At 38.7% G+C, this 12,033-nt stretch overlaps 1 protein-coding gene across 1 annotated transcript in view; it reads left to right on the forward strand.

Moving 5' to 3' along the window:
• The first annotated feature begins 923 nt into the window (after nucleotides 1–923).
• LOC133093038 (ceruloplasmin-like) overlaps nucleotides 924–12,033 on the forward strand; it is a 39,179-nt gene continuing 28,069 nt past the window's right edge. Inside the window, 6 exon segments of the mRNA XM_061192766.1 lie at nucleotides 924–1,078; nucleotides 1,921–2,175; nucleotides 3,697–3,908; nucleotides 4,411–4,474; nucleotides 4,476–4,579; nucleotides 5,262–5,504. Of these exon segments, the coding sequence (XP_061048749.1) occupies nucleotides 924–1,078; nucleotides 1,921–2,175; nucleotides 3,697–3,908; nucleotides 4,411–4,474; nucleotides 4,476–4,579; nucleotides 5,262–5,504 (1,033 nt within the window).

A 12,033-nucleotide genomic window follows, 5' to 3' on the forward strand; every position in this document is an offset into this window, starting at 1 on the left:
AGCTTTACGTAGCTTAGACAAGGTACCACAAGACTCACTTCACCACCCCCCATAAATAGTACCTCTGGCATACGAGCCTTAAGATGTGTGCCCAAGTTGTTTTTCAGGAAGAAGGATCACCTCTCATCCAGTTCAAACCCGTTGAGACCACCGATCCCTCACCTGGGCCTGCTCAAGTGTCTGATAGGTGACCTTTTGACATCAGAGGGCCAAAAACTCCACCCTCAGAACATACTAATGCCACAATTTTCTGAACATGCGTCCCATGAAGAAACACGAAGCTCATTTTTACCTGCGCAGAACGACAGTTACTTCACCTTTTTCTTACCTCCAATCACTTTCCCCCAAGTCTCAGACCACCCTGCTTCTTTATCCCATAAATATCCCAAGCCCCTCGCCTTTGAGGAGGCAGATTTGAGACTTGTTCTTCTCTCTTCTCACTTGACTGCTTTGCGAAAAAAACCTTTCTTTGACGCAAACCTTGGTGTCTCAGCGTTTGACTTGGTGCTCATCGGGCAAATAAACCTGATTCGGTAACATAATGAATTGAGAAAGAGGGGGATGTCTGTAGACTAGACTAGACCAGAGGCGATTCCTATAATCCAGAAATAGATAAGAACCGTTAGGGGTTGATGGATGATCTGGGTAGCCCATGTACCCGGTAATTCAACAAGCTCTTAATTGGCAACGTACACTGGGTCAAGAACCAGTATTCTCTGTGTGTTGTGCAACATCTCACCTGGCCTGACTAATGCAAACCAAATGCATTTGGAATGGAAATGACATATAGGTAGATGAAGTGTTTGATGAGCTCTTTTGCAACCCTGATCTATGTAAACAAACACAAATAAAGGAAGAACATCTGGATTATAAAAAGAAGGCAAACATCACTCAGTTAGCCTCTCCAGGAGCAAGGTTTGAAAATGAAGATCCTTTTACCACTGACCTTTCTGGTTTTTATTAGTTCTCCAGATTGGACAATAGAGAGGGACTACTACATAGGCATTAGAGAAACTACTTGGAATTATGCTCCTACTGGTAAATATATGCTCGATGTAATGCCTATTTCAGAAGATCAGTAAGTAATACCTTCACACTGAAAAAGTTGCTATCAGAAGCAAACGTTGATAATTATTATTCACTGATAAAATGCTCCTAAAGAATTTTCCATGATTGACCCTCTCAGGGCACATTTGCTATTAGAACCACTTCCTTTGAATTTTTAGTATAAGCATGACATGGAAGACAGCTATTAATATAAATCAGAAATTACTCCTTCCTGGGATTATTGCCACTCTTGCCCTCATGATGCATATTTCAGGGATCATCTCTAATTCTGTATTTATCATCGATTTTGTTTGAGTGGTGCTCAAGATGTAAAACAACACTTTTCCTTCTGATATGGAGTCTATGGCAGAGATTGTAAAATTGCAGCTCTTTTCTTGATTTCTCTGTTCAGATAATTGGGACGAGGAAATCTAGAGGTTATGAGTCGGGTTCTGATTTACTATGTTTGTGTGCCAAATTGCCCCCAATTCTACCAACAAATCCATGAATCATTGAAATGTGTAAACAATCTTAACTTGTAGGAATTGATCTGATGTTTGAGAGCTAAAGTAACCTCAGGGTAGGGTTAGAAACCTTTCGTGGTTCAGTACAAAGAATTCGGTAAGTCATTTAAACCGAAATACCATGTATATTACTTGCTACATTTGCATTTGATCTCTTCACCAGTACTTCCAAACTTCTCCTTGCCTACTACCCTGTTTTTGACTCCTTCTAGATTTTCACCAGTGTCTGGGTTTGTTCTATAAAATTAGGCTGTAACGCTTCTTACTTCTAGTTTCAGTTGATTTAACACTGTTTTCTTTCCAGTCAAAATTTGTTCAAGTTCTTGTTTGTTTGTTTGTTTGTTTACAGAGAGTTTCAGTCCCAAACATATCTAAAACAAAGCCAAGATAGGATAGGACCTGTTTATAAACAGGCTTTGTATTTTGAGTACACGGATGATACATTTCAAACGATCATTGAAAAACCATCCTGGTTGGGATTTTTAGGTCCAATCATGAAAGCAGAGACTGGAGACCTCATTTGTGTACATGTGAAAAATTTTGCTTCAAGAAACTATAGTTTCCATCCTCATGGAATCACCTGCACTAAAGAAAACGAAGGTAAGTGGGTCCCCTTTCCTTAGATTCCTGAGCTTTTGCTTATGAACAGCATGAGCCCAAAACCTCAGGAAAAGCAAGGTAATCGTGAACTAGAAGTAGTTTGGGGTGAATGCGGACTTTTACTTCAGATGTCTTTAATTTTTTTTTTTTTAATAAATTTGTTTGTTTGTTTTTGGCTGCGTTGGGTCTTTGTTGCTGTGCGCAGGCTTTCTCTAGTTGTGGCGAGCGGGGGCTACTCTTCGTTGCAGTGTGCAGGCTTCTCATTGTGGTGGCTTCTCCTGTTGCAGAGTACGGGCTCTAGGTGTGCGGGCTCAGTAGTTGTAGCACATGGGCTCAGTAGTTGTGGCTCCCAGACTCTAGAGCGCAGGCTCAGTAGTTGTGGCACACGGGCTTAGTTGCTCCGTGGCATGTGGGATCTTCCTGGACCAGGGCTCGAACCCGTGTCCCCTGCATTAGCAGGCGGATTCTTAACCACTGCGCCACCAGGGAAGTCCCATGTCTTTAATTTTTATATCCCAAATTGTTCTTTAATTTCTCATTTGAAATGAGTGGACCCTCCCCCCTGCACCCAGTGCAATTTCTGGGAAAAAAACCACACTTTTCTCTTATGTAAATAAATAAGTAAATAATTTGGGGATGGGTAGGAGACACTCATGAGCTAAATGTTAGGTTGGCAGAAATATTGTTCTGCCTTCTTCTCATTTCCATTTCCTAGTGGATGGGGATTAGCTTCTTGGAAAACATCACTGTCAGGTGAAGTCACTATTTTCCAGACAGTATCTTCTCCCCTAAACATCCACACTCATAGCTGCCTGATGGTGTTGGAAAAAGGAAGGGAAGAGAAAGCTAACAAATAGGGTTTTGTGTTCAACATGGAGCAATGTCGTCTCAAAAGATGATAAACGATAGGTTGGTCATGCTTCAAAGTCTTCTGTTGAATGAAGGAATGTTACCTATAATTATCAGATTCCAGCTTCAAGAGGTGGAGATCTGAAGCCAAATTCTAGGAGAGGAAGCAAAAAAAAGAGAGCAAGACCCCAGATTCAGACTAAGGTAGTAGCTCAGTATAATATCAGCTATGCAGAAGGCCACTTCCCGATGCCTGTGGGCAGCTTGTAGATAACATGGATCCTCTTGAGGCCCTGGGTCCCAAAGTCTGATTTGCAGTGTAGAAAATACAGAGGGCAACTCAGGATCCTAGCTCTCTGTATCCAAGATCTAGCACATAGTAGGTACACAATAAATATTTGTGGAATCTATCAATAAAGGTGATGATAGTCTGCTAATATGCTGCCTGACTCATTCCAATTTAGTCTGGAAACTGGCCAAGCTGGGCATTCAGGTAGAAACCAAGTAAAGGGGATCTAGGGAGACAGGAGGCAGGAGAGAGGAAGGTGGAGATGCACACTTTATTCTAAAAATACAAATTAACATACATTCATGACCTAATGGAGAAAGCGTGGGTCACATTCAAAACAGTGTCGTCCGGTGGTTACTGTGACCACACTGCAGGTTGTTTTCTAAGCACTCTCTATCCTGATAACAGTACCGGCCTGCAAAAGGAAGATGACTGGCTAGAGCCAGGGGCAGAGTATACTTACTGGTGGTTTGTAGAAGAAACTCAGGGGTCTTGTCCCAATAACAGTAACTGCATGACACGGATGTACCACTCCCATGTAGAAACTCTCAAAGATGTGGCTTCAGGACTTCTTGGACCAATTCTGACTTGTAAAAGAGGTTATATTTAAAAAATCTCATTGTAGCAATAGAGCCAACCAGGATACGTGGGGTCTCCCTCACTCTTCCAGTGGAATTTTGCTATCAAATGAGCTCTCTTTGCCTGCCTTGACCTTGATTCTCCAGTCAAGAAAGTAACGTTGCCACTTGAACTCTGAGCACTAGATGGCAATCTTGAGTCCAATGTCGCCATTCAAGTCCAAGAGTGCAGGTTGGACACTAGATGGTAGTCAAACCCAGAAATCGTCACCTTAGCCACCTTCACACAAAACTCTGCCACCCTTCTACAGAGAAGTGTTGAACCCACAGGGTGGGAGGAAATAGGGAGATGAGAGGCTGTCTGCCTATTCCTTGCATGCTCAGTTCCTTAGGTTTCTGTCTGTGGAGGTGCAAGATTTTACTTTTACATTTTGAGTGGAATCAGTTAGAATCACTAGTTTACTTCATAGCAAAAAGAATTTCTGCAAAGAGGAAGTTTTGCTGTTTTGCTGTTTTGTTTCAGGAACCCTGGATAGAGACATGGAAAAAAATATCCACGAGTCTTATGTTCTGATGTTTTCTATAACTGGAAAACCGTAGCTGGTATATCCATGACAATATTAATATATATACTGAATCTGGCCAAGTTAATGCTAGAGATTCTGGCTTCTGGGGGAGCAATCTCATGTGCTGTAAGATTATAAAGAACTTTCTCATTCATTATATCCTATAATTCTAACTTCTATGATTCTATTTCATGATTTCCCTTAGTTTGAGTTTGTTTAAATGAGTTTCTATTTTCCAGTTTTCTATCCCAGGTATGCTGGTTGATAGGCAAGTCATCTAGTAAATCCTCTTGGTTTCCAAAGTTTCATAGCAAGTAAAGTTAAACAGATGCATTTGTTTCTAACATCTGATATTGATCAAAAGTAGGTGGTGACAGCATAGCAAAGATGTAATTTTAAGGTAATAAAATATTATAGAAGAACAAAGACATAACTGACCAGATATCTTATGGCAATGTGTTTCTATGTAGAACTTTTCAGAAAAGATGCTCTTGTTATCTCAGTCACCTTTATCCTTGTTTTCTTCTTCCATGGACTTAGCTTCTTTCTATTCTTTTCCCCTTTTCACTGCTTCCTGCTTTTTAGCTTACTTTTCCTCCTCTTGCCTCTAAATTTGTGTGCTCCACAGCTTTAATCAGAAACAATGCTTATGGCCTCTTTTTTGGGAAAACAAATCAAGTCCTGTCATAGATTATGCATGAGAACAATGATGATACTGCCAGGCTTATGTGATGAGAAAATGCATAGAATCTATACCATGTGGCCTTGATCTAACATGCTTGATAGGTTAATTTACATCTGTTTTCAGCAATAAATGGATACATGTATGGAAATCTGCCCAATCTCACCATGTGTGCAGAGGACAGGGTCAAGTGGTATTTTATTGTCATGGGAGGTGTGTTGGACACACACTCCATCTTTATCCACGGACAAACTCTGATCTCTCGGAGTCACAGAAAAGACACCGTTACTGTCTTCCCTGCCTCAATGCAAGATGCCTTCTTGGTGGCCAAGGGTGCTGGAGAGTGGATGCTGGGCTGTCAGATACATGGTAGGGATTTATTCCTTTTACATAATACAGGGTCAGGGGACTCCCAGGGTTACGACCCATTACAAATGCCTCATTTTTCAAATGGGGGAAATGCCATTAGGGAGGTGATAAGATTGCCTTTTGGAAAGTCAGTGACACAGTTAGGACTAGGACCCATGTCTCTGACACCTTTAACTTTATGGTAATAAACTCTTCTATGTATATAGGGATTATTTTTGTTGTTGTTTTTACAGAAAAGACGTTTATATTCATTAGCTAGTGAGCCTTACAAGAACCCTGAGTGTCAGACAGAGCATGTATTATTCCACTTTTTTTTTAATTGAGAAAACAAGTTCCAAGAGGTTAAAACACTTACCCAAAACCCAATGAAAGCCAGGAATTATGTAGGACCAAGTAATTCTAATCCAGTACCCAGTAAACCTCCTTATTTTAGTTTATTTCCCTCTTCAATCACACTTCACATTTAATGATAGGAAAGCCTGTTATGAAGTTATTGATCTTCTCTATTCTTAAATATGACTAAACTCTACATATAATCATGTAAATGTTTTGTTTTATCTCTCAATCAGTAAACATGATTGTTACTAGAACTGAAGAATTTTTTTCTTTTTTTTTTTTGTACAAAAATGGGGTTTACTTCTCTGGGAAAAACCTTTCTTTTTTCTAAGTCCCATACTTTGGTTAGCATCATACTTCAATTAATTATTTAAACAACTAAACAACAAGTATTTATTGGGATTTCCTATGCGCTGTGTCCCTCCCAGTGTTGTGAGAAAAAGGAGACCCACACACAGCTACAATAACTCGACAGAATTTAATGATAAAAAGTTCCCACTTAGAAAGGAATATTGTTTTAACATATGTTTTAAAGGTTAAAATGTACACTCAGCCCCACTCCTCCTATTTACCTCATTTACAGATCTTGCCTTTAAATCAGGTCTTTCCTCCTCAACTCTGAAGAAAAAAATAGGGTCAACCTAGGCACAGCTGAGAAAGCTGAAAGTTCTTTGGCTGATGGACCCCATAGCCTTCCCCTGTGTTTCTTCTCTTCCTGTGACCTACAGTTTTGGAGGGATTTTTTTGTTTGTTTTTGGTTTTTTGTTTTGTTTTGTTTTTAGAAATTACAAGAATACATGAATAGACTTGCTGGAAAGAAAGGAAGAAAAGAAAGAGGAAGGAGCGGGGTCGGGGGGGAGCGAAGGAGGGAGGGAGAATTTGGTGGCGGCAGCAGACAGAAAGAGTGAAAGTCTAATATGGTATCTGGGAGCCACCTCATAGGACCTCCAGAAAGTTGAGAATTAAATAAGCCAGCTGATAAACTTGTGGTAGCTTCAAATTGGCCAAGGGGGAGAGTTTACACTACCAAAATTAGCAAAAAAAGAAAAAGAAAGAGAAGAATCAGATTTTGTGTTCACCTTTAGAGAAATGGTTTAAGAATAGACCATTAGTCCAACCCTACCCCGCTACCATCCCAGTTCCCTCTCCAGAGAATAATCCCTGTAAGCAAGTTTGCGTGAATACCTGCAAACCTGTTTACCATGCATTTTCATACAATATATATGAACATGTAGAAATAAAAAATGCACAGCTATTGTTTTGTGTTTTGTTCTACATAAGTAGCTCACACTGCATATAAGTTTTATTTAATTATATAACTTTAAAAAATAGGTTATTATTATTATTATTTTTAAACATCTTTATTGAAGTATAATTGCTTTACAATGGTGTGTTAGTTTCTGCTTTATAACAAAGTGAATCAGTTATACATATACATATGTTCCCATATCTCTTCCCTCTTGCATCTCCCTCCCTCCCACCCTCCCTATCCCACCCCTCTAGGTGGTCACAAAGCACCGAGCTGATCTCCCTGTGCTATACGGCTGCTTCCCACTAGCTATCTATTTTACATTTGGTAGTGTATATATGTCCATGACACTCTCTCACCCTGTCACATCTCACCCCTCCCCCTCCCCATATCCTCAAGTCCATTCTCTAGTAGGTCTGTGTCTTTATCCCCGTCTTGCCACTAGGTTCTTCATGACCTTTTTTTTTTTTTTTTTTTCCTTAGATTCCATATATACGTGTTAGCGTACTGTATTTCTTTCTCTCTTTCTGACTTACTTCACTCTGTATGACAGACTCTAACTCCATCCACCTCATTACAAATACTTCCATTTCATTTCTTTTTATGGCTGAGTAATATTCCATTGTATATATGTGCCACATCTTCTTTATCCATTCATCCGATGATGGACACCTAGGTTGCTTCCATGTCCTGGCTATTGTAAACAGAGCTGCAATGAATATTTTGGTACATGACTCTTTCTGAATTATGGTTTTCTCAGGGTATATGCCCAGTAGTGGGATTGCTGGGTCGTATGGTAGTTCTATTTTTAGTTTTTTAAGGAACCTCCATACTGTTCTCCATAGTGGCTGTATCAATTTACATTCCCACCAACAGTGCAAGAGTGTTCCCTTTTCTCCACACCCTCTCCAGCATTTATTGTTTCTAGATTTTTTGATGATGGCCATTCTGACCGGTGTGAGATGATACCTCATTGTAGTTTTGATTTGCATTTCTCTAATGATTAATGATGTTGAGCATTCTTTCATGTGTCTGTTGGCAATCTGTATATCTTCTTTGGAGAAATGTCTATTTAGGTCTTCTGCCCATTTTTGGATTGGGTTGTTTGTTTTTTTGTTAGTGAGCTGCATGAGCTGCTTGTAAATCTTGGAGATTAATCCTTTGTCAGTTGCTTCATTTGCAAATATTTTCTCCCATTCTGAGGGCTGTCTTTTGGTCTTGTTTATGGTTTCCTTTGCTGTGCAAAAGCTTTTAAGTTTCATTAGGTCCCATTTGTTTATTTGTGTTTTTATTTCCATTTCTCTAGGAGCTGGGTCAAAAAGGATCTTGCTGTGATTTATGTCATAGAGTGTTCTGCCTATGTTTTCCTCTAAGAGTTTGATAGTGTCTGGCCTTACACTTAGGTCTTTAATCCATTTTGAGTTTATTTTTGTGTATGGTGTCAGGAAGTGTTCCAATTTCATACTTTTACATGTACCTGTGCAATTTTCCCAGCACCACTTATTGAAGAGGCTGTCTTTTCTCCACTGTATATGCTTGCCTCCTTTATCAAAGATAAGGTGACCATATGTGCGTGGGTTTATCTCTGGGCTTTCTATCCTGTTCCATTGATCTATATTTCTGTTTTGGTGTCAGTACCAAACTCTCTAGATTACTGTAGCTTTGTAATATAGTCTGAAGTCAGGGAGCCTGATTCCTCCAGCTCCATTTTTTGTTCTCAAGATTGCTTTGGCTATTCGGGGTCTTTTGTGTTTCCATACAAATTGTGAAATTTTTTGTTCTAGTTCTGTGAAAAATGCCAGTGGTAGTTTGATAGGGATTGCATTGAATCTGTAGATTGCTTTGGGTAGCAGAGTCATTTTCACAATGTTGATTCTTCCAATCCAAGAACATGGTATATCTCTCCATCTATTTGCATCATCTTTAATTTCTTTCATCAGTGTCCTATAATTTTCTGCATACAGGTCTTTTGTCTCCTTAGGTAGGTTTATTCCTAGATATTTTATTCTTTTTGTTGCAATGGTAAACGGGAGTGTTTTCTTAATTTCACTTTCAGATTTTTCATCATTAGTATATAGGAATGCAAGAGATTTCTGTGCATTAATTTTGTATCCTGCTACTTTACCAAATTCATTGATTAGCTCTAGTAGTTTTCTGGTAGCATCTTTAGGATTCTCTATGTATAGTATCATGTCATCTGCAAACAGTGACAGCTTTACTTCTTCTTTTCCGATTTGGATTCCTTTTATTTCTTTTTCTTCTCTGATTGCTGTGGCTAACACTTCCAAAACTATGTTGAATAATAGTGGTGAGAGTGGGCAACCTTGTCTTCTTCCTGATCTTAGTGGAAATGGTTTCAGTTTTTCACCATTGAGGACAATGTTGGCTGTGGGTTTGTCATATATGGCCTTTATTATGTTGAGGAAAGTTCCCTCTATGCCTACTTTCTGCAGGGCTTTTCTCATAAATGGGTGTTGAATTTTGTCGCAAGCTTTCTCTGCATCTATTGAGATGATCATATGGTTTTTCTCCTTCAATTTGTTAATATGGTGTATCACGTTGATTGATTTGCGTATATTGAAGAATCCTTGCATTCCTGGGATAAACCCCACTTGATCATGGTGTATGATCCTTTTAATGTGCTGTTGGATTCTGTTTGCTAGTATTTTGTTGAGGATTTTTGCATCTATGTTCATCAGTGATATTGGCCTGTAGTTTTCTTTCTTTGTGACATCTTTGTCTGGTTTTGGTATCAGGGTGATGGTGGCCTCATAGAATGAGTTAGGGAGTGTTCCTCCCTCTGCAATATTTCGGAAGAGTTTGAGAAGGATAGATGTTAGCTCTTCTCTAAATGTTTGATAGAATTCGCCTGTGAAGCCATCTGGTCCTGGGCTTTTGTGTGTTGGAAGATTTTTAATCACAGTTTCAATTTCAGTGCTTGTGATTGGTCTGTTCATATTTTCTATTTCTTCATGGTTCAGTCTTGGCAGGTTGTGCATTTCTAAGAATCTGTCCATTTCTTCCAGGTTGTCCATTTTATTGGCATAGAGTTGCTTGTAGTAATCTCTCATGATCGTTTGTATTTCTGCAGTGTCAGTGGTTACTTCTCCTTTTTCATTACTAATTCTATTGATTTGAGTCTTCTCCCTTTTTCTCTTGATGAGTCTGGCTAATGGTTTATCAATTTTGTTTATCTTCTCAAAGAACCAGCTTTTAGTTTCATTGATTTTTGCTATTGTTTCCTTCATTTCTTTTTCATTTATTTCTGATCTGATCTTTATGATTTCTTTCCTTCTGCTAGCTTTGGGGTTTTTTTGTTCTTCTTTCTCTAATTGCTTTAGGTGCAAGGTTAGGTTGTTTATTTGAGATGTTTCCTGTTTCTTGATGTAGGCTTGTATTGCTATAAACTTCCCTCTTAGAACTGCTTTTGCTGCATCCCATAGGTTTTGGGTCGTTGTGTCTCCATTGTCATTTGTTTCTAGGTATTTTTTGATTTCCCCTTTGATTTCTTCAGTGATCACTTCGTTATTAAGTAGTGTATTGTGTAGCCTCCATGTGATTGTATTTTTTACAGATCTTTTCCTGTAATTGATATCTAGTCTCATAGCATTGTGGTCAGAAAAGATACTTGATATGATATCAATTCTTTAAAATTTACCAAGGCTTGATTTGTGACCCAAGATATGATCTATCCTGGAGAATGTTCCATGAGCACTTGAGAAAAATGTGTATTCTGTTGTTTTTGGGTGGAATGTCCTATAAATATCAATTAAGTCCATCTTGTTTAATGTATCATTTAAAGCTTGTGTTTCCTTATTTATTTTCATTTTGGATGATCTGTCCATTGGTGAAAGTGGGGTGTTAAAGTCCCCTACTATGATTGTGTTGCTGTCGATTTCCCCTTTTATGGCTGTTAGTATTTGCCTTATGTATTGAGGTGCTCCTATGTTGGGTGCATAAATATTTACAATTGTTATACCTTCCTCTTGGATCGATCCCTTGATCATTATATAGTGTCCTTCTTTGTCTCTTGTAATAGTCTTTATTTTAAAGTCTATTTTGTCTGATATGAGAATTGCTACTCCAGCTTTCTTTTGATTTCCATTTGCATGGAATATCTTTTTCCATCCCCTCACTTTCAGTCTGTATGTGTCTCTAGGTCTGAAGTGGGTCGCTTGTATATATATGGGTCTTGTTTTTGTATCCATTCAGCCAGTCTGTGTCTTTTGGTGGGAGCATTTAATCCATTTACATTTAAGGTAATTATCGATATGTATTTTCCTATTCCCATTTTCTTAAATGTTTTGGGTTTGTTATTGTAGGTGTTTTCCTTCTCTTGTGTTTCTTGCCTAGAGAAGTTCCTTTAGCATTTGTTGTAAAGCTGGTTTGGTGGTGCTGAACTCTCTCAGCTTTTGCTTGTCTGTAAAGGTTTTAATTTCTCCATCTAATCTAAATGAGATCCTTGCTGGGTAGAGTAACCTTGGTTGTAGGTTTTTCTCCTTCATCACTTTAAGTATATCCTGTCACTCCGTTCTGGCTTGCAGAGTTTCTGCTGAAAGATCAGCTGTTAACCTTATGGGGATGCCCTTGTGTGTTATTTGTTGTTTTTCCCTTGCTGCTTTTAATATGTTTTCTTTATATTTAATTTTTGATAGTTTGATTAATATGTGTCTTGGTGTGTTTCTCCTTGGATTTATCCTGTATGGGACTCTCTGTGCTTCCAGGACTTGATTAACTATTTCCTTTCCCATATTAGGGAAGTTTTCAACTATAATCTCTTCAAATATTTTCTCAGTCCCTTTCTTTTTCTCTTCTTCTTCTGGGACCCCTATGATTCGAATGTTGGTGCGTTTAATGTTGTCCCAGAGGTCTCTGAGACTGTCCTCAGTTCTTTTCATTCTTTTTTCTTTATTCTGGTCTGCAGTAGTTATTTCCACTATTTTA

This window comes from Eubalaena glacialis, chromosome 6, assembly GCF_028564815.1.
Source record: "Eubalaena glacialis isolate mEubGla1 chromosome 6, mEubGla1.1.hap2.+ XY, whole genome shotgun sequence".
In the NCBI taxonomy this organism is placed as follows: Eukaryota; Metazoa; Chordata; class Mammalia; order Artiodactyla; family Balaenidae; genus Eubalaena; species Eubalaena glacialis.